Source organism: Schistosoma haematobium, chromosome 3 (genome assembly GCF_000699445.3).
Source record: "Schistosoma haematobium chromosome 3, whole genome shotgun sequence".
Lineage (NCBI taxonomy): Eukaryota > Metazoa > Platyhelminthes > Trematoda > Strigeidida > Schistosomatidae > Schistosoma > Schistosoma haematobium.
This window is the reverse complement of record NC_067198.1, coordinates 9,104,805-9,128,379: the sequence shown is the minus strand read 5'-3', so window position 1 is coordinate 9,128,379 and position 23,575 is coordinate 9,104,805. Positions and strand designations below refer to the sequence as shown.

At 37.5% G+C, this 23,575-nt stretch overlaps 2 protein-coding genes across 4 annotated transcripts; one reads left to right on the top strand and one right to left on the bottom strand.

The window, feature by feature from the left end:
* Positions 1 to 609: 609 nt before the first annotated feature.
* On the top strand, positions 610 to 5,563 carry APEX2_1 (DNA-(apurinic or apyrimidinic site) lyase 2; the record flags this gene model as incomplete). Of its 2 annotated transcripts, none has more annotated exons than XM_051212947.1 (7): positions 610 to 1,541; positions 1,580 to 1,660; positions 1,693 to 2,053; positions 2,098 to 2,162; positions 3,206 to 3,327; positions 4,448 to 4,899; positions 5,209 to 5,563. In XM_051212947.1, exons 4-7 carry the CDS (start codon positions 2,130 to 2,132, stop codon positions 5,550 to 5,552), a joined length of 951 nt encoding a protein of 316 aa, XP_051068874.1. In that variant the 5' UTR covers positions 610 to 1,541; positions 1,580 to 1,660; positions 1,693 to 2,053; positions 2,098 to 2,129. The 2 variants fall into 2 exon arrangements, with proteins under 2 accessions (XP_051068874.1, XP_035587244.1); XM_035733319.2 differs by having other exon boundaries at positions 2,090 to 2,162; positions 5,209 to 5,552.
* MTMR2_1 (Myotubularin- protein 2) lies at positions 4,579 to 12,672 on the bottom strand. 2 transcript variants are annotated; one of them, XM_051212945.1, is made up of 6 exons: positions 12,056 to 12,672; positions 11,817 to 12,026; positions 11,578 to 11,781; positions 10,374 to 10,658; positions 6,609 to 6,851; positions 4,579 to 6,480 (listed from the first exon to the last, which is right to left on the bottom strand). In XM_051212945.1, exons 1-6 carry the CDS (start codon positions 12,179 to 12,181, stop codon positions 5,695 to 5,697), a joined length of 1,854 nt encoding a protein of 617 aa, XP_051068872.1. In that variant the 5' UTR covers positions 12,182 to 12,672; the 3' UTR covers positions 4,579 to 5,694. The 2 variants fall into 2 exon arrangements, with proteins under 2 accessions (XP_051068872.1, XP_051068873.1); XM_051212946.1 differs by having other exon boundaries at positions 11,817 to 12,244.
* Between the last annotated feature and the right edge of the window lie 10,903 nt (positions 12,673 to 23,575).

Genomic DNA, 23,575 nt, shown 5'->3' with positions numbered 1-23,575 from the left:
AAAGGTTTTCGTGCGTTATGGTCACTTCGCCGAGCGTTCAAATCTTTTGACGAGGAAACGTTTCGAATTTTTATCCCATATATGTAAGACCACATTTAGAGTACTGTATTCAAGCAGCTAGCCCATGTCTGGTTAAGGACACTAAGTTACTTGAGCGTGTCCGACCTGTTGGAACGAAATTAGTGAAGGGTCTTTCTGGACTCCTTTATGATGAGCGTTTAAAACGCCTAAGCCTTTTCCCTTTGTCGTATCGTAGGACACGAGGTGACCTTATGCTAGCATTTCGTATCTTTAATTATGATTTGGGTGTCAATATTTCTTATCTTTTTGCCCCTCCAGCACTATTAATCTCCGAGGTCATAGCAAGAAGGTTCATAAACTACGATCTAATAAACTTAAAGTGGGGTCCCGTTTTTCTCATAAAGTGGTCAATGACTGGAACGCCTTACCCGAACAAGTGGTATCAGCCCCATCAGTGAACATTTTCATAGAGAAGTTGAACCTTCATTGGAAAGCAATGTGTCAGGTTTAATACAGGTTCACCAACCCACTATCCTTATAACTTAAAATTGAAGACAGATTGAACTATTTGAACGATTTTGATTTTACCGCTTCTGGAAAAACTTACAAATTGTCGATGATGCACCAATGGTCTTACGACGGTTTGACCTTCAAGAGCTCAGCGACCTCTATTAATGGACAATGACATCGAACCGTTGCTTGGATCTAATGTTTGGCGTTTTCTATTAGCACTAATGGTGTTAATACCTTTATTTTTCTGGGATTCGGTTTAACGATTTCATCCCTCTGTGCTGACGGTGTATGGCAAAATATACAAATATATATAGTGCTTCCATGTTTTCCATGGTGGTCTAGCTTCAATTGACTTATGATCTCAACAATTGAAATATAAATACGTTGCGACTGATTGAATAAGTATCTAGTATCGTCAAGTTGCTCAACATATAATAAATACCAAGCCATCGGCATCCAACCTATTTTAAACGGATGTGTTCAAATACAAATATGTATAGTTTACCATTCATTTTATTGGCAATATGATTCTGCGCCCAATTTCGGAGTTTTCCCCAACGCATTATAAGGTCCTAAGGAAATATTGGGGAAAACCCAAAACTTTGGAGATTCTCCCCAGACCTGTAAAAAATTTGGTGGTTTTGTGCCATTCCCCTAAAGTTTTCTATTTTGGCTCACCCAGAATGTACCAAAAACGGACATTTTCCTCGAAATAGGTAGACTGGGTGCTCAGGAATTCTCACAATGTATAATTTCAGCACTACTGATTTTAGTGTACTAAATAAAACATTTGGTAAATCATGTGCTTTGCTAAAAGAAAAACGCGGATTCATAAGTTCTGTTTAGTGATGATACACACCTTTTCAGGTACATCTAAGTTCGTATGAATCCTGTTCGCATCTGTTCATGGAATATAAATGGGTTGCGCTCTATTCAACATCCGTTGAAAACTACTTTAGATTCTCTTAAATCTGATATAATTTGTATTCAGGAGACTAAAACCACATGTATGTTTATGTTATTGGTTGATGCTTTGAAATTCAAGCTGACATAAGTAGGGAATTCGCACTTGCGGATAATTACAATGGTTATTTTAGTCATAGTATACACAAGACAGGATATTCAGGTATGTTTGTCGTTGCTTAATCAACACGATAGGTACTGCGGTTTTTTGTCGTAATCCTCTCAAGCCAACTAAAACATTCCATAACTTAAATGATATACTTGTCGAATCCATTTCCTGTCGAAATAATTCAACGGATGGATGGAGTTTTCTCAAAACGAAACTAAATATCACTCATACTGAAGCTCGTAACTTGGATGCAGAAGGAAGAGTACTGGGTCTCCAGTTTTCTACTGATATATTTACCCCCTTTCGAATTCCAGACGAAAAGCGACCGCTGATTGTGTTGTCCATATATTTTCCCAGGTTAAATCCAGAAAACGTTGAACGTTTGAATTACAAACATCTTTTCCAGTCTGCTGTACAACTTTGCATTGAATCACTTCTAGTAGAAAAGTAGGCTATTCGTTTATTCAGTCTGTAATATTTCAGCAACGTAGTTATTGCTGGGGACTTTAATATTTGTCACAAAATGATCGATCATTGTGCTCCAGACGAATTTATTGTAAGTCAACTAAGTGTGATAATCGTAATTACGAACATTTAATTTGTGCCAAGTACTTCTATTTTGTCTTAAGGCATGCTGTTTGTGTTAAAGTTAGTAATACTACTCAAGATCTCAAACCGAACTAAGTGTTATGGGTGGTGAACCTGTGATTTGAAGATTAGAAACTGAGTGGTTTCATTGTTCACTCGAACTTTATCAAAACAATAATAATTAAGCTCAATATATATCGAAATAGCGGATAAAAATAAAAGTAATGGAAGACAAAGTGGACGAATTCCAACAGATTAGTGATAAGCAGAAAATTGAGGAATAACTTAACATAACTGTAAGAAGTTATACCGAACATGCATCAGATCGCTTATGTTTGATAGAAAAAATCAGCACACTTGAAATCTTATGCTTTTTAGTTTGTCAGATGCTTCAGTATTCATACACTATCTTAGCTAAGTAGTAAGATGCCACCGTAATGAAAAAAAAGTATGAATCCCTCAAAGAGACTTTTAACCATATGCGCGAAAATTACAGCCAAAACCTGTCTTTAGTTGTAGAAATTAGTCTCTCCAACTTATATATAAAGTGATAAATACATTTATTGGCAGGGAAACCAGACTTCGATTAAATTTGAATTGTGTGTGATTGGTGTGAAATTCATGAAACAAGCTAAACGTAACGTATCTTATAACCCTTAAGTGGTACGACTAAAGTTTAAATATGTCTACATGACTAGCAATTGTGCACTAAAATACCATTAAGCTTCCATAACTGACAACTTTCAACACACCTAAAACTGTCTTGAAACAAGGTCATCCCATCATAACAAACAGCTAATTTAGATATACATTAATTATTAAGTAGATCTCTTGAGTGAAGAGCCCCAGATTTCAATCGTTATTTTATGACCATGATAATAGCTAAGCGTATGTCAACGTTAGAACTACCTTGTTAGTTGAGGCTTTGTTCTAAGTACTCTAGATACAATTGGTACATAAGTTTGAGTTATTTGAAAAAGCTATGCAAATTTTGTTTCGCGTACTATTCAGATGGATGAGTCTTCAAAGTCTTTTCGCCAGTGGTTTGATCGGTTGTTGATTGAAGAACAGCAAGATCTAAGTCTTAATACTCAAATCAGTGTTGGTTTAAGAAGATTCGTGGATATCTTTAGGTAATTACCAGGTTTTTCAAAAGTAAATTTCGAATTATTATTACTATGCTATTACGTTTAAAGTGGTTACTTTTGTAAGAAATGGCCAGTTAATTCCAATCTACACTTATAGTCATAGGAAATTAGACGCATACAGTAGAAAGACACACTAGTATAGAACCTTACACGAAAATATATTATTTGAAACTGACACGACTCGAAACAGCAAAGGAAAAGACGGGTAGATATACGCCTAACGAGAATGGTATTGGTTGGGAATGGGAAATCACTGATAAGAAGTAGGATTTAGGATACAGAAAATTAGTAGACTATATTTTTCTAGAAACATTTCTTGCATAAATATTTTCAAGCTCACGCCATATAAACAAACTCAAACTACTATGAATAAGCATCCATTAATCGGCCTCTCTTTTATTCCTAAAAGCAGATTACTCTAGATAGAGTAAATCATTCTTCCATAAAATGGCCTCTCGTTCTAGTGTGTGTTTTCTTACAGAGACTATAACCGATAAAATATCGACTAATTTTATATAGATTGTAAAGTGAATAATTGGGATGGCTACTTCGTTATTTGTTGTGTTATATATGGTATACCGAAATAAAAATCTATGAAGTGGTTAGTCCATAGGTACTCCCGAAAGATTTTTCTTTTAAGGCAACCTACCGAAACCAGACGAGTTATTAGCTCTATAAACACTAAAAACATAAAGTAATTCAGCAAACTGGAGTGTTTTGTGAAAATCATCATTGCATATGATGAGTAAGGTTGTTCCAAGTAAATACATGGGTCTGAAATCGCCCTAATTAGTGTCTGTGTAGTCCCCAAAACCTTTGGACTCAATAGTACCACTCAAATAAATCACTAGTTGTTGTGCGATTTTAAATATAAATTGTGCCGTTTAAATAAATGATTTCTAGGAGTTTTAGAAGCGTCCTAGTAACAAATATTTTAGTCTTTTGAGAGCTCATGAATGCCTTCCAAAATATCGAGTAAAAATGCGAATCGTTCGCACTTTCTAGTAATGTAGTTTAATTAAGTTGGATGGCGTTTTAATCCATAGTAGTCACTTTGGACTTAACATATTGTTTAATTTCTTCACTTTATGTGATTATGACTTAGGCTACTCCATCCTCATCGAGAAAATGCTTTTACATGTTGGTCGTCGCGTACGAATGCTCGTCAAACAAATTATGGAGTCAGACTGGATTATATTTTATTCGACATGAAACTTGTGGAGATTATCACCACCATATCAGATAACAGTATACAAGCAGACTTGATGTCACATATAAATGGATCTGATCATTGCCCAATATATGCAGATCTACCATATTTTTACAATTCAAATTTGATTTTTTCCTATTCATTTCCACCTAAATGCTCTCATTACTGGCCCCAATGTCAGAGAAAGCAAATGGACTTAGAGAGCTTCGTAATGCCAAAGAGTCATTCCAAAGTAACTAAACAAGCTTTTACTTCTCATGACACACAAGCTTCCGTATCCTGTGTAAGAAATTCGCATTCCAAAGAGAAACGTCTCGCTTTCAGGCAAACGAAAATCACCTTCAGGGGTAAGTTAGTCTAAACACTGTTCATTAAGTTCTCAGGTGAAAATCAGATAATATCCTTGACTCATTTTTGTGATTGTTATATGCCTATGACGAAGAATCTTATTTTTGGGGGATCTAATTAGTTATTTTCTATCAAACATAGTAATTTCTCCATTTCCCTACTATTTGAGTTGCACAGATAAAGAGTAACCGTAGATATTTTTAAATACACTTGATAACCGAATCCAATATTACTTAAAACAATTTTGATAATTTAATGAAAAAAACTGCTGTATTATCAGTTAATTCATACACTATGTTTTTTATCAGAGTCTATACCAATAGAGACGGCTACACGTATACATGATCAATTTTCAAGTAAAGAAAATACGACTGAAACTCTCCAAAGGAAAAATTACGACCCATCTCAAACAGCTCGGTCAACTGAAGCATGGCGAAATCTTTTTTCAGGGCCGAAGAAACCTCCTGTATGCCTTGGCCACAAAGAACCTTGCGTCATGAGGACTGTGAAAAATTTAAAAACAACTAAAGGTAGTCGACTCGGCAGGCGGTTTTGGGTTTGTGCACGCCCTCAAGGCGCTTCAGACAATCCAGCTGCCCGGTGTAGCACATTTTTTTGGGATGACCAAATACCGAAAAATAAGTTACTCTAGTAGCAGTTTTGTATTAAGAATTAAAATCAATTTTAGATTATGTAAAAAGAGATAAAAGATAATATCACATTTCGGTTGTTTGCGTCTTAGGAGTTGGCGAATTAAGAAATTGTTTATCAGCTATTTGCTGAAGGGTACATTTTTAGATCTTTGAACTATTTGAACGGGACCTACTGTGTGTTGAGTTATCAGATACATTATTGAGAGTTGGTTTAGCACATTCACGTTGCGTGGCAGCTGTAAGTTCCCTGAATCGTTTCATTATCAATATTAAGGCTCTCTCTCGACGTGCTATGGGCTCTTGTAAACGCATGAGTGGATGCCATCTTATGTAGTAAGCTGTCCAAAATTGAAGCTGAGCTAATGCATGCTGAGGAAAAATCACACGATGACCACTGATCTCAGCAGGAGTATAAAGTGGGTTTTGATACAACTGGATATCTGCATTGATATATGCCCACAATGAAATAGTCCTTTCACGTACACCATGGTCGCGTCCTTGCATTTCTGAATTGAAAAGAAATGTTCCGAATCGCGCAGAATATAACTCATCCATTATTGTTATGAGAAATCGTTCGTTGAATTCAAATGAATGAGGAAATTGCTGCATCGTCTGCCACACACAATCAATGAACTGTAAAAATACTGGGGAACGCTCCTCAGGGCTTGATGGCCGTCCTCCACCAGTTTCATTAACAACAGAACTTGATGAGTTGGGAGGCAAATAAATCCCACCATCGGTAGGTCCACCTGTGCGCTGTGCGAATTTGTGCCCAAAAGAACACCACTCTTTCTCGACTAATACTTCAAATCCGCGTATTGTACGGTAGTACGGATCTAGCATCAACATTGCTAAAGATGTAACTTGAGTTGTCCGGTCCCAACCGTCTGAGCAATGTATTAACACAGATGTTTTATGATTTTCAATCTAGAATCAGATTTTAACGGAAAAATAAAATACTAAGTCACGATTTAATTTAAAGATTCTCAGTGTCAATAATTTATACCACTAAACATAGCATCAAGCCTATATTGCAGATTACAAATCTAGCTTACTTTATCGGCTACACTGGTTGCGGCGAAAATAATTTGTTTAATATGATAAAGCCATTTAGAGTCAGCCAGTTGCTTAAACCATCGTGTATCGTCTGGTAATGGAAAACAGGCCTCGAAAACTTTTGTCAATGCAGCTCGCATTGCGTGTATATTTTGTATATTTAAGAACATATATTGAACGTTTTCATAATAAGCTGGACTTTCAACACCTCCGCCAACGCCCATATTAGCTATTGCGTTAACCTAGAATATTGAGTATTAAAAAACATAGATTCACTGGAATTGGTTTAAGAAATTAAAAATATAAATATTTTTAATGCGACTGAAATATTGTAGTCTTTTAAGGTAGATTATGTTTTAATAAGGCGATGGGAATTTTCAATGTATTTATAACTAATAATTACTCAAAATAAAGCAATCCTTGAGAGAAAGAAGACAAAATCAGAGGAATAATACTATCTCTTCTAGATTCAACTAATCATTCCACCGCACTAGTTGGCTAGAAAGGACTTAGTGTGACTCTGAGTGGTTCCACATCGAGATATATTTTTGTTATACCCGAACAAAGAATAAAGCAATGGTAACTACTAGGAATTATTTATGGACTGTTATTATTGGGTAATTATTAGATAACTAGACTATATATATTCATATCTCTTTTATTTGACCTATTGGTTACTGCTATACGATTGACCATTCCTAACTTATTCCCGACAGTTACTGTTACCTTAACGTAGTGGTCGGGCTTACCTATCATGATGAACCAATCGGGCTATACTGGCTGGAACAATCGGCCCTCAAGGCCCTACAATGCCAGGTAGGTCGGTTGAAGAGCGATATGACAAACAGCAGCAAACTCAAGGTTCGAGAGTGAAGTCGTACTGCTGACTGTAGAGGAGTGTGACGGCATTAAGGTGTCTCCGTCAGACAACCAGCATGATAGCGATGAAACCTTTCTACAAAGGAAGGGTGGAGTTAGAAAAGGTCGACCCTAAGAATTCATAACTCGCCTTAACCCACGGATGCTCGTGGGGTGAGGTCTCAACAAGTGCGAAGCTAACACTAAAACTACCTACAAAAAAGTGTGTGACTGGCCTCAAGCAGTTGTCCCTTGGGTATTGTGGTCGCGCTCTCAGATCACTAAGATTAACTCTAACTCAATTTCCTTTTCACGTACCTCTAGAAGAACCCTTCCACGGTGTGGGCAGCCCGGAAGTGATAACTCTAAACTTCCTCCTTAAGTGTCACCATGGCCAATGATTCTATTGCGCGAAGTACTGTTCTAGGTTTTAAAACCTCGTTTCGAACTACACATTGGAGCCTTCAACGTACGAATACTATGTCAAATTGACCAGCAGGCTTCCTTGGCTGAAACTCTAGAATTCCGCACCATTTATGTATGCCATGTCTAGAAACATGCACACAGGATTCTAGTGTGGTCACTCACTTGACCACACTTAGCCCAAAGAGGGAGCCAACGAAACACACCCTCCATTAGGTTGAGTAATATTTTAGCTAAAATCTGGGAACTGGATGTCATCCCATATGGCTGGTAGCAATCGCTGATTGTTCCACTATATAAGGATCAAAATCATCCTGTGATAACCATGGAGGTAATAGTTTGACTAGTATATCGTCTAAAATACAAGCCTCAATAATTATCGGACACCTAGCAAAGACTCGTGGACTGCAAACACGAAAAATTCAGGCTGGCTTCAGATCTGGTCGTAGCTGCACCGACCACACATTTGCCATTTGTCAGGCCTTCGAACACAAGTATGCTTATCAGCGTCCGACAATGATGGTTTTTCTTGACTTAAACAGCATTTGACTCTGTAGAGCGAGAGGTTCTGTGGCAGTGTCTGACATTAAAAGACGTACCTCAGAAGTACATAAAACCTTGTGAAGACTTTTTACTCTAACACTAGTCGAGTCAGAGCTTATGGCGAACTGTCATCTGATTCCGCAACCTCGAGTGATATCCGACAAGGCTATTTACGATCTCTATTTCTGTTTAATTCATCATAGACCTAGTGCTTAAAATAACGTTCTCATCGTCCGAATTTTCAGGAATTGATCCACCGGGAGGCCCATTTATCGAATTAGAATATGCAGATGACATAGTCCTGTTTGGTGAAGACGCTGATAAAATGCAGTCTTTTGGTAGTACTGAGCAACAATGCCAGGATGTCTGGGATGCGTTTCTCCCCCTCCAAATGTGAATTGTTGTCAACACCTGAACTAAGGGTAGGGAGTGGAGTAGTCGAACGCGTTGACAACTTCACTTATCTTGGAAGTCTGATCAGCCCTAATGGGTTGGTATCTGACGAAATCTCAGCACGGATTCGAAAAGCTCGTTTGGCTTTTGCGAACTTACGTCACCTATAGCGAAGGCGAGATATCCGTCTATCAATTAGAGGATGACTATACTGCGCGGCAGTTTGTTCTGTTCTACTTTACGGCTGCGAAACGTGGCCATTAAGAGAAGATACTCGTAAGCTACTAGTATTTGACCACAGATGCCTTAGAAATATTGCTCGCATCTGCTGGGATCACCGGGTAAGTAATGGTGAGGTTATACGCAGGTTATTAGGTAATGATGGTAAATCAGTTGATGAGGCTGTGAATCTTCATCGACTGAGACAGTTGGACCACGTGCTGCGTATGCCTGAACACCGATTACCATGACGCGCAATGCTGAGTAGTGTTGGGGATGGTTGGAAGAAAGTTAGGGGCGGCCAAACTGAAAGTGGCATCAGTGCTTGAAGTCACTAACTTCCGGTCTGAGCCATGTTGGTAGATGCAAACTACTTGGTTGGGGTCAGCGCGACTATTGTAACCACTGATTGAAGACTCTGAGTGACATGGCTCAGAATCGATCACAATGGCGTAGGTGTATACACTTTGTCCAGTTTTAAACTGTGAAATTAAAACTACTTTATACCTTCCTTTCTACGAACTAACTCCCAGTATCATATCCTTATATCCACTCTTTTTTGTATATTACTACCATTAAAGTAACTACTTCTATGAATCCGGTGTTCATCTTGTTGTGCTATTAAGGTGTGGCAACTTGGACCGATGCATGCATGTGTCTGGTCCTACGTTGTAAATGACTGACCGACTTAACTTATTCCTAATTTATTAGGTACAGTATTCCATACTCAGTCACTTTTGGTCTGGTCCTTTATAATAATTAATTTTCATTTCATGATATGATGCTGTCTGATCTGCTTGTACATAAACCACGTATGCCTGGAATATACGATTTATACAGAGAAGGCTGATATTTGTGTTCCGAACTGAACGAGCTGAGCTAGGTAAAAAGTTATTATACACAGGACCAATAAAGACTGTGTTGATTCTAGGCTACTCGTGTTAGTCAACACATCGGTTTAGCACAGATACAAGGTCATACAAGCCAGTGTTCTCATTGGTGATTTTGTCACGTGATATTTAACGGGTCGTGGAACGTAATACTCTATTTTTACGACGGTGTAATTAATCATTAGCCAACCCATGTTAGTAGAATGTATTCCTGACTGTACATGTAGTGATCAGGCCCGAATTCGGATACGCCGATAGGTCAGAGCTACTATAGCTGTCTAGTAGATACTAGAAGATTCTGAAAAACATTGTTCATCCAACTGAGAATGTGTAAATTTCTGTTCACTGTTCGCTAACTACAAGTAACTTTTTAGTGAAATGGTGACCCAAATGAAAAAACTAATGCGAACTAACACAAACACGAGTCAGGCATCTTACCTGTGGGCGAGCATCGAATATCAAAAGGTTATTTGCATTAGCATTGGCTATTCTGAGCTGACGAACAAGTTCTTTATCGTCAGAGCTGCGGCGGCCCTGGACACCAACAAGAGGTTGACTTGCTCTGGTTAGACTTGCTTTGCTTTCAGGATGCAACCAACTTAAAACAGGTATCCGACCGCGGCTGCGATGGGGTGCACATGCGACTAGAAGTTCATCAGTTACTTCCCATGGAACAGCTAAAATAGCTGGGTAAGTATCACACAACCTATAATCCATGTTAATCTGTAAGTTAGGAATAAGAAACAGTAAGCAATTTAAGAAGGTTGTATTTAGAAGTCAAAGTGGTTGCGTGATAACAGTAAGCAGGCGTTCTCAAATTTGATGACGGAAACCTTCCAAGCAAGCACAAAATAATGTATAAATGTAGCTTTTTGATAACGAATTTTAAAGTGAAGTATCGATAGTTTCAACCACTCTAGACAAATCACTATGTAAAAAGAATACCCTACACCTGGAATGCAGACATTCTGCTATTATTTACTTATTTATACTCCAACCACTTTTACTCACAGATCTACTTCATAGTCGTCGTTACTTTTTTCTGTGTGGTTGTATAAATTAATACGTTCTGGGGGTTGTGTTAATACATGCTAGATGCTGAGTAAACATCAATTAGTCAAAAACGGGATAAGACCTGGTACAAATATGCATCGACATAACCTAGTCCACCACATTTACACATCGAGAAGAAATTCATGATATACAGCAAATAAGTCAATGTAACAGTAGTGCTTATGACATAGGGAAGACAGAACGAAATAGAGGACTAAGAGGCATAAAATTGTTTTACAGACCAATATTGACAGAGAATTGATGTCATAATCACATCTAGTGTCCTTAGGTAGTAACTATGGCTAATGCACAGATCTTAACCAGGTCTAAGAAATACAGTCGAGCTGGAAACATATACAATCTGATCAACAAAAAAGTAGTGAAAACGTAGGGAATTTCAAAAATTATGGTATGGTTATGATAATAAAAAAATAGTTTAATACAACGTAATGAAATAACTGTAGAGTTAAGCATAAATTCTAGGTGGTCAAATAGTAGTGATCTGTTTATAAATCTTGAGTACTTTTTCCACAGTATACGGTATGTTTTCCTTTTCACACGAAGATTATGGATAAATACTAAGACTTACTTTTGTAATCCTCCAGCCGTTAGTAAAAATGTTCTGGCGGTGATATTCCTCTTCTGGATTATACACATCCCAACCATCTATTGCAAAAACACTATTTGCAATGCACTTTGCTCCATATAAATAAGCAAACAGTGTTTTTTTGGAAATAGCAGGAAACGCGTTTGCTTTAAGATTTTCACAGAACCCAAGACTTCGCCCACAGTCCTAATAGATAAAGTCAGAACATATATTGTAACTACCGGGAAGGCGAACACTAGTTCTCGGATATCTTTACAAACAATATGAAGTGAAATATTTCCCTGGTTGGATTTCTGGTCAATGTTTCGAATTGTTCCCAATGGCAGCTTTAAGATGTATCTCTTTTTATCTGAACCGTGAAATGATTTTGGTGCACGAGCAGAACTAGCTTCGTTGGGTAAAGCAATAAATACTACTTGAAAGTTTGTTAGCTTTTAAATAAGCGATAAGAGGATCAAACCTCTATCACACCATGCAGATTTAGACCACCATAAGTTACATGAGAAGCCGAGCAATGATCAACCCTCTCTTCACCGGGGAGTTTACGATAGGCATGGCCTGAGAGTAAACTGCTATAGGCTGACATTTAGCGCGGATGTCACGAAAGGACGTAAATCCTCAGGCTATCCAATTCCAGTGACGTAGCGTCATAGTCAAATATGCCAACTCAAATTGTATTTGTTGTATTATGATATGGCTCGGAAATTAAGTAGCTTCTGTTGCGTTGAGTGATTCCCAGAACTGATTAAATGTGATTTTCTATTGGCTTATCAGATATGCTAACTTAAGAGCTTGTATAAACCAAATGATTCTGTTGCGCTCCCTCCTTGTTTTTTCGACACGGTCACAGGTATCTGGTTATGTCCAATCGATGGTAATATAACCATTTGACTGCATCAATTTTAACCACGCCACTAGTCAATTGTGTATTTGCATATCTTTTAGTCGAGTGGGTGAGTCTATCTCAGGTCATTAGGGTTTCTCGAACATGTAGTTATCACATTACCAGGCAGGTTGGTTGATTGTAATGTGAAAATTAATGAATAAATTGGTAAATAGGTTAATTGACCGGTAACGAAGACGTTGTAGGAAGAACGCACTCTATAAATCTAAGATATATGAAGTTGATTGTAGCGGCAAATAAATCCCTAAAATAAATAGCTCTGTAGGTCGTCGACATTTTATGCTGACCACATTAGTCTTAATAAACTCACCTAGCTGAAGGCGCTCAGTCATGCTTTCACACTAGATCACGAGTGGGAACGCCGTGCTCAACATCTCCTACAATCGTCAGCCAGACTAAATCAGTCGATTCTCGATATACTGATAGCCTCTCAAATATATCTTCGAACGTTCTCGCTTCTGTAATTTGATTTCACTAGATAGGCACGATTCATAGCAGATGGTATTACTGGTTAAGGTGTTGTCAGACTCCGAAAACCTGTGGCATCTTCACTATGCAGGAAATGGTGACTGATATGTGTCAATGATAACAGTGGTAAATTATGAGATGTGCATCGGGCGTAACTGATCTAGGCAGGAAGTGGTAATCCATGGACGAGTGCTTGTTGTTTGAGTCTCGTCTTGAAGCTATCCACTCAGAAGCTGTGGTCATTTATGTTGGGAGAGTATCTCAAGTGGTAGCAACTATTGGTGGAAATAAGTTGGAGTGTACCTGGACGTTGTCTCTTTGATGTGTAACCGGTCGAGTGTTGCAGCTAGAGGCGTGAACATGGTGATTCGACAACATGCTCTTGTTTGAATGGCTTGGTGTACTTAATATGTTGTATGCTATTGTCGAACCACGTCCCATTTTCCTGTTGCCAAAGAAGAATGACTCCAGGTGCTGGAGTCTGTCCTCGTAAGATTTATGTTTTTGAACCGTTTAGGCATTGGGTCCTAACCACACAATCATCAAAGCTGAACACCAGACAATTGGGGAAATAGATGTTCAACATTTAACGCTGATAAAAACCCAATGATGGAGAAGGCGGGAAAAATGAGTTGAATTAATTCGAGTTGATCGGATGGCATGGCTTGCCCTTGCAGGCGTGGTATTACTTGTGTTACATTATTGTTATCCATATTAAATACCTCCAGCCTAAATGTGTTCCCCATCATGTATTGATGATTGTTACAACGTGATGAATCAGGGTAGACGATGACGTGACTTCCACATAAGATCCTATAGATTAGGCAGTTATACCATGACCAATCTACAATTTTAGGATTAGGTCAACTATTAGAGCAGTACTAATATCATAGTAGACCATAATTCTACAGACCTACCGCACACTTGGCCGTTTGTCTCTTTACTTGATCTAAGACATTTATATCCCTTTGACAGAGAGGGGCGTTTACGACTTTGTGGACCTTTTGAAGTGTTGGGGGAGACTTGGAATGATTGCTCTAGGTTGTCTCCTCACAAAATAGAGAGTTACCTTTGCTTTAACTGCCTCCACTATCGAGTAGAATTATGGTGGACTATGATATTAGTACTGCTCTAATAGTTGACCTAATCCTAAAATTGTAGATTGGTCATGGTATAACTGCCTAATCTATAGGATCTTATGTGGAAGTCACGTCATCGTCTACCCTGATTCATCACGTTGTAACAATCATCAATACATGATGGGGAACACATTTAGGCTGGAGGTATTTAATATGGATAACAATAATGTAACACAAGTAATACCACGCCTGCAAGGGCAAGCCATGCCATCCGATCAACTCGAATTAATTCAACTCATTTTTCCCGCCTTCTCCATCATTGGGTTTTTATCAGCGTTAAATGTTGAACATCTATTTCCTCAATCGCTTTCACTGTTCTCGTGGCCATGGGGCATGCTAAAGGTGCTCTCAACGTCGTCGTGAAATCTGCTGCTGTGTAATCAATTTATGGGCGTATTCTCGTCCCTTTGAAATACCACGTTTGTGAACATGTTAAAAATTTCTCTGCCACGGTCACTACTTTCTTTTGGGGCTGGACATGAACATCCTCATCTATAAGCTGATCATCTTTCAGTAAGCAATCTAAGTTTATGGGGTTTCCGTCCCATTTCCATCTCATGGCTCCACTCATGTGTACAGTCAGTCCCGAGATTATAATGGCTGTGGCTCGACACTTTTGGAACCGTCCCGTAGGGATTGTATTCTGTTTGCTGAGATTTGAGGATGGAGTTTTGAAGTCTTCAGATATAAGTATTTGGTCAGAATCCAGATATGATAACATTAGTATCAGCTGTATTATTTCGTTTTTTGGGACATTAGAGCCTGTGAGAAATCGGTATATTTTTCTTTAACCAAGAACTTCGTGTCACTCACATTGAAGCACCACTATAATGTTTCTGTCTCCTAGGTTAATTCAGTACAGGGTGGTGTTACAGCTTCAAAGTGGCAGTAAATGTATTTTGCCAATCTACCTTCCGTTTTGTGCACTCTATCATGATTGAAAGGTGTCATGCTTTTCTAGCTCGAACCTTTATCCTTGATTTCGGGAGTATCTGCGTTCGAGTCAGGACAATGATCTTCAGGCCTGTCTGAAAGTACATGTTTCTGATTTCTCTTAGCTTAGTCCTTTAACATTGCTTAAGACGCTCTTGATAATTTATCTCACACAGTTTTGATACTGAAAATGTTTTGTACACACTTTATAGTTAAATATACAAACCCCCTTCTATCAGAAAATCAAATGATTAATCACTCCACCTTTTTCTGGTTATTTCTTATTTAGTCCATTATTATTTTCTGATTTCCACACTATATCTAACTTAGTGTCATTGCACTTTTAAACAGCAACCGAATTACACATATCTCATTATAAAGTCTTTATCGTCTGACGATTTGACATATTATTTATACTAAAGTTTCAGTCACAACTTTGCATCCTCCATAACCTAACAGCTTTTGCCCGAAATAATCAAACCTCGAAATATTGGGCAAACGCGACTAAGACTCGATCGGACGTCATTTATTCCATTTTTGACATTTCTGTGCAAAATAACTACCCTTGCATTTTGAAGGTAGAAACATTTTGGTCCCTTGGATTTTTACTCTAAGCCGCAAACTGAGGTAATAGCTTAGCTTGATACAACGTAATGTGAATTGTAATATCTTCAAAGGTAAAAAACAGCAATTCTTCACCTCTCATTTGGTTCTGCTGCAAATCGAAGAAGAGTGACTGGAAGGACGTCGATTAACGGTTAAGCAGTCTGCATTTTGAACCACGTAATTTGCAAATTTCTGTACGTGAACGTGATCTTGCAACAGCTTGAGTTCAGTGATTAAGAGTTAGCTGTAAACAATTTGATGATTTCAAAACATTACAACTAAATTTATTACTGACTTCCTTATTTTGGGTTGGTATTATATTTTCCATTACCAGATACTCACTTTTGGAAGGTTTGTGTGTTGAAATTGGAATCTTGCTCTCCCAAAGTTCTTCTCAACTATCTGAGCAAAAACCCACTGCAACCACTAGTCTGGCTTTTGCCATATCTTAAATGAGAAGTAACTACTAGCATTAAGATTTCCATCTCAAAATATAATTACTTTTTCTCGTAAAGCATTGAAGTGCTAGTACATTCTATTCCTCACAAATATCCTGACCAATTTTGTTATTGGAAAGACATTTTGAAATACTTCACCAGGTGTAACCATATGTACATTGTAACTGATTTGATAATTGGAGTTGTTGTGTCCGAATTGAAATATAGTCCTGTCACTTACGTGCTTTTAAAAAGTGATCTAAATGGGATCACTCTCTTGCCGACAGGCATCTCCAGTGAGATTAGTTTTCAATGACCTTGAGTTCCTTGCGCTATGAACTAGAAATAAAGCACTCATGTGATAAACATAATTACCAATTTACCCGAAACCGAATTCACCTATTCAATAACACGTGAAAATCAGCACTATTTTAAAAGAAATATAAATAAAATGTCCCTAACCAACAGCATTCATGCACATATAGAGTTAAACAATCCGTGTCGGTTAGATGCAGGTATCTTCCTCAGTACAGTGAAAGATGGTCCCGCAATTTCTTGGATTGCTTGAGGTTAGACGTTAACACCGTTGGATGCCGGTTCAGTGGTCTAGGGGTTAGGTGTTCATTCACTAATTTGTGCTAGAGAAACCCTTGACTGTATTGCACAGGCTTCATGTCTTGAAATATTTTGTATTTCTGGTATAACTTGTTTCTTAAATAAAAACCGCTTACACTGAACACATAATTTGTGTTTTGATGCAATTTAATACGAAGAACTCAGAAACGCTTCTCACACTATACAGAGGAGAGTGGTTTGGACTAATTGAATAAACGTTAGTTCATCGGTTTTGCGTTGAAACCAAATATTGGCACTTCGGCCGTTACAGTGGGTTTCGAATAGACTTTCACGTTTAGCCAGCTTACGTATTGAGAGAGAGGACTGGAAAACAACCCGAGATAACGGTTTGTTTGTAGATGTGATGATCATAGATTTTAGCGACGAATTTGATAAGGTTTCTCACCCATGTCTTGTGTAAAAGCTTTGGAGCTCTGGAATAACAGACGCCGTGCAAGAGTGGATGAAGAACTACAACTGTGGCTGAAGGGAGAGGGTGAAGGTTATTGGGACACCATCTAAACTAAAACCGGCCAAAAGTAAAGAGCCTCAAGACACCATCTTAGGTTCACTAATTGTTCTTCTTTACATCAATGGATTACCGCGACTGCTTAAATCATCGACATTATTGCTTTTACATAATGTCGAAATCTGTAGAAAAAAGTTTGTGAAACTAATTATTTTGATCTCGAGCTGAAAAATGAATCAGGTAAGTGTTTCACAATTTGGAGCCTAGAAATCAATTACGGTGTGTTAGTGCGCACTGGACACGTCAACATTCGCCATTATACTTTCGACGGTACGTCGCTTCCACAAGTGTGGGAACAGAAATACTTAGGAGCGAAAGAACGTCGCAGCCTAAAAACGACTACACGTTGCAACGCGACAGCCGCTAAAGGCTTCCGAGTTTTGTGGTTGCTTCGTTGATCATGTAAATGCTTGAAAGTTTCAGTTTGGAAAGGACTGAGGGCTAAACAGTCTGTGTTAATCTTGGCAACGGCGGTCTCTTGGTCAAGTCACTGTTCTTTTGAAAGCATCGAAATAGGGAGCTTCAATAACGTGTTGAAGTAGTGAATTCCATTCGTAGACGATTCGCCACCAGTTTATTATTATTCACAAACATCTTATGGGTACATAAGTGTTGTGAAGAAACCATTTCGGGTTTCTTCAAAAAATGCAATAATACACAATTTTCAATAATGTTAGCATTATACTTGCCATATTAAAAAAAAATTGAGAATAATAATAGTAGAATATTAATAATAATAAATGGGGTCTTTGTAATTGAGAAGAATATTGAATTGAGTTTAAAGAAGGAAATGGAGAAAATAAGGGAATAGAAATAAAGGAGACGTGAAATACGCAAACAGTCTAATAGGCGTGTTTATGAACACAGGACAAGAATAAACGACTATGTGTGTATCGTTAAATTAGTAAGAAAAAATAATTTATCATTGTAGTAAGATATGACACTAGAATAAATGTTTGTGCAGTTATAATTTAGAGTGATGCTATGAAAGTCACAATTAAGTGAAAAGGATAATAAAATATCACTATGTATGAGTCATATATGCATAGTGAAGATAAAACGAATCTGAGAAGTTAATTAAAGTGTAACACAAGTTATTGTTTTAATTACAAACTTCGTAATCTTAAGAATAATATTTATTTAGAGGGAAAGAAAAGAAGTGAACACCTAGTGAAAAATTTCATCCATGATAAGAATAATAATTGTGTAATGAATATCAACCTCAGAAGGAAACCAGAAATTTTAAAAAAAATAAAATAAAAATCCTTTAAAGCACTCGGATGAATACATTTAGATTTATGTAATAGTATACAGAATGAAACCGGATATTAGTATAAATATTTGTGCAATAATAATTAAGATTGATGCCATGAAAGTCAAAATTGATTTCAAAGGACAATCTGGAGTTAAATATGTTTAGAAGGATAAGAAGATACAAAAAGAATATCTAATGTGTCGGGGAACTAATAATGATATTAATAACGGTAATAATGATAAACACGAACATAAGCAGATTTCATATATTAAGATAAATAGAAATAAAATAAAATAGACGTGGAAAGATTTAGAGGTTTTATTTTGCTTTTCAAGCAATTAAATAGATGATGGACCTTGTTTGTATAAATCGTTATTGAATACATTGATATTCAATAGGTGACATAATCCACTTTCGGAAAGAAAATCGTCAAGGAGACTTTTGAACCGGGTTGTAGTTTCACTGCAACGGAGGTTCACTGGCAGTCTGTTCCACATGGTTGAGTAGCGAATAAGGAAAAAATTCTGACGTAAGTTTGTGTGGGTTCTTGGAATCGCTAGAATGTTCTCCTTATTGCGTAGATTGTGGGATGATATTATAAGGTATGAAGGGGTAGATACCGATGAGTAGGAAATACCGTTAATGAGCCCGTAGATAAAGACAAGATTTAATTTGATACGTCTGATCCAAAGAGGTTCCAAGTTGAGTTGTTCACATCTTTGGTAATAGTCTTTGTTATCGGAATACCCCAGAACAGCTTTGGTGAACTTTCTTTGAACACCTTCAATTCTAATCAGATCATTATGTCTACAATTACTGTAAACTAAAATACCATATTCAAGAATGGGTAAGATACATTTTCTGTATAGTAACAATCTCGATTCGATATTATTGAAGTTTATCATTATCAATCCGATCAGCTTTCTAGCTTTGGATACTTGAGATATAATGTGTTCAGAAAAGTTCAGACTGTTGCTATATCTTAAACCCAGGTCACGAACAGTGTTGAGAGGTTTGAGTGTATGTGTCTGTACAGTCAGATTTAAGTTAAGACAGAGGCCAATGTGAATAAATCCACTTTTGTCAACATTAAGTGGCACATTCCACGAAATAGTCCATTCGTACAACTTGTTTATTTCCTCCTGGATTACCGCTGAAATATAGCTTTCTTTCGTGGGAGAATAGAATGAATAAACTACTTTCAGGTCATCAGCAAAAAGGAAAGGCTTACCATACTGAAAGAGGGAACACACATCATTGATAAAAAGGAGAAAGAGCAATGGACCAACCACACTTCCTTGTATAACCCCACTGGTTACATTTACAGGTTTAGAGTAGCAAGATCCAAAGCGAACGATTTGGCTACGTTCTTCTAAAAAAGATTTGAGCCAAGATAAAAGGGGATTCTGTATGCCAAATGAAGAGAGTTTTAAAAGAAGAAGTTTGTGTGAGACACTGTCGAAAGCTTTACTAAAATCGAAGTAAAGAATTATCACTGATTGACCAACATCTCTTCTCTGGGTAATTTGATCAAAAAACTCCCGGTGTGATGTGAAACATGAGCGTTTAGTCATGAACCCGTGTTGGGATGGGCTGATCAGACTAGCTGAAAGTAAAAATGATAGTAGCTGTTTGTGGATGATTTTTTTCCATGGTTCTTGAGAGCACGGATGTCAAATTAATTGGCCTATAGTTAATAATATCACTACGTGGTCCTGTTTTGAATCTAGGGGTGATAAGGGATGTTTTCCATACAGATGGATAGGTCCCATATTCCATAGATAGATTGAAAAGTTTCAAACAAAATAGTGGAAATTCTTTACTTCCATATTTCACAAATGATGTAGGTATCCCGTCAGGTCCACCATCATAAGACTTTTTCAGGGCAGTTATGGCCTGCTTGATGTTGGAGGGTGTGAAATCAATTTTCGACAGATGTCTGGATGTTAGCAGTGGAAATGTAATGGTAGGGCTTTCAGTTCCAGTTTTGTAGCACTGCGAGAAGTGCTTGCTGAATTGTTCGCATATAGTATTCGGGTCGTTAACAATGCTTCCGTTAACTATGAAGAATTTTGTCGTGCCAAGGGAATTTGACTTTACACGGGATTTAAAAGTCGAAGTATTGATAATTCTGGGCTTTTACTACGTAGAGCTTTATTTTCTATATTCATGAAATACTTATGTTTAGATGAAGCATTTCTGTCGATTAATTTAAGTATACTCTGAAGTGCATACACATCATTCTGCTCATAGTAGCGGTATTTTAATTTCCTCAGCTTTCTTTTAAAAGTATTTTGGCCCCTATTAGCATTATAAGCCACACGGTCAATAACTGGAGCAGTGCAGTCAAGACAATATATCAGGTTGTGATATAGATTGGAAAGCGCAATGTCAACATTATTTGTGGTAAAATAAGTTTCCCATGGTAAACATCGAATGAGAGTTTCAGTCCGTTTCCATGTTTGTTGATCAAAATATCTGCTCTGGTACGTCATTGAAGCTTTAGAGTTCAATTGTATGGCGTTTAAAGAGTGAATAATGCTCAATACAACTCTATGGTCACTCATAAAAAACTCATGACTGGTATGCACTGAGATAGAGTCTATGTTGATTGTGAACATTAAATCAAGTGTATTATTCCCCCTGGTTGGTTTTCGGACCTGTTGAACCCATCCAGAAATTTCTAATGTTTCAACTAGCTTGTTATATCGACCTGGTACCGGAGGCAAGCCCCATGTAATTTTTTGCAGATTAAAATCACCTCCAATGATTTTAAAAGTATGCGGTTGATCCGAAGCAGTGGAAAATATGTTTGTTAGTAATCTGTCAAACTTAGTATCCGCATGAGGTGGTCTATATATGCATCCCACCAGTAAATAATTTTGGGATCCACAGTTTACAGTAACCCAAGTGGAGTCTTCTATTGCATCAAGGGACTTATCCTCAAATTCGCACGCTTGAATGTCTGAACGGACATAGATAATTGTACCGCCTCCTATTCCATAACATCTATCGGTTCTAAAGAAAACGTAGTTATCTACATTCAAGAAATGATCGGATATAGATGAATTACACCACGTTTCCGTAATAAGTACAATGGTTGGATTTACAAGGAATAAAAGAGTTTTAAGATGAATAATTTTATTAGACAGAGAGCGGGCATTGAACGAAAGAATAAGAAACTCAGAGTCATCATAGTGAAGCAGGTTGGAGTATAAATCGCAATTGGTAGTTCCATGAATACTCATAGGATTAGCTAAGGTAAGAGTCGTGTTGCGAGGGGAAATAGATTCAACCACTTTGTCATCATGTGAAATATGTTTACCGTTGCCGGCAGGAAAGCCGGCGGAATTACAAAAAAAGTTTTCTCATTGCTATTGGATATAACATCTGATAAGGGCATAGTGTACATATTGGGAGCCGGACCAAGAAGGCTATCAGGTCTATGGTTTTGACCAAGTGGCCAATTACAATTCAGAGAACTATTTATACCTGACGTATGGGTAACGTGTTTAAGACGTTTATTTCCAAGGGTTGTGGTTGATTTCGGCTTCTTCATATGTTGGAGGGGATTGTGTACTGTTAAACATACTTGCGATGGTTTGCGAGGTTCGAATATATCAACGTTAAGTGCGTGGTCAGTTATATGAATGTTATGATTAGTTTTCCTGTTATCCGTTGCACAGTTACTGTAACTGGGCGTTGCACTAACAGGGGTTTGGATTGTGTTATCCCATTCTTCATCAGCATAACTACTTCGGGTTGAATCTAAGTCAACATTCTCAAGAGGATGGACACCACCTACATCGGGATTACTTTCTTCTGTGTTTTGAACTTTAGGAGATTCAGAAGAGTTTTTCGGTGACGGCAAAATTGTTAAGCTAGACGTCTTCTTAGAATCGGACTTAACTTTACGACCATAAGAATTATGATGCGTTTGAGAGTTTGACGCTGGTGGTCTGTAGTTATCTCTTCCTGCTTTTCGCTGGCATGGTGTTTTATCCGGAAGAGTCTTAATATCCTTGAAAATCTGTTTTTGTCTCAATGAATTGGAGGAATTTAAAAATTCACTGGCGTCTACAGATGAGTTGAATTTGAACAAGATCGGTGAGTGCATACCAGGATGACTTCTTTTTAATCTTGTGCATACACATGGTACGTGTGTCATATTGCTGGCTCTAAGCAGACTAGATTCGATATTTTTAAGGGCATGTGTATCCGGTATATTAAACACAATTGCATTACTAGATCGTCTTATTCTTTCAAATACCTCTGATGCAACACGATCTAGGAAAATATTTATGTCATTCATTTGATCTGGAGTCTCTGTGAGGTTGGGGTTGATGAGATATTTAAGCGGATTGAGAATTTTCATGTCTACTTGCAACTTTTTTATAGCATCCATATGGTTGCAGTTGCGATTATCATCACTGTTTACCATCAGAGTTTTCAACATGTCTGGAATGGAGACAACTGGTAAAAGCTTGTCTGCTTCCAGATGAACGGAGTGGCTCGTCTCGTTGAAACTGTTGGAAATCGTGTCAGTAGTGGTGTTAAATTGTGTCGTTTTCCTACGTTTGGCTGGACGCCTAGAAGCAGGGGTCTTCATTTTCTTTTGTGGCATGATAAGAAAGTGACGTATAGCAAGTGGATTGAACAGAATGTTGGAAATAGAAAGGGGTGAAAAAAATCAATTCCGAGGGCTCAAGTTATTCTAAAAATCAAAATCTATGTTTTAACCAAGGGTCAATGTATCGTGAGGATTAGTGGTGTTAAAAACAGATGACAATGGCAGAAAGATAGTAGTGGAGATGAAGTATTTATGTCAGTATCTGTGTGGAGGCAAAATAGAATATAAAGGAGCAAGTTGTATAAATTTTAACACATATGACATGAAAGATAGTCTTATATAGTAAAGTAATTTAGAAATGTCAATAATTAGTATCAAACAATCAAAAAAGTACGGTACGTGATACATATATAAACTGAAAGTCCGTATTAGTGAAAATTGGGAGGTGCAGAGACAAGTAGTTTAGAAGATTATTACCGTCTAAGATTATTATGTTGCTTCTTGAACAAATATATGAAACAGCT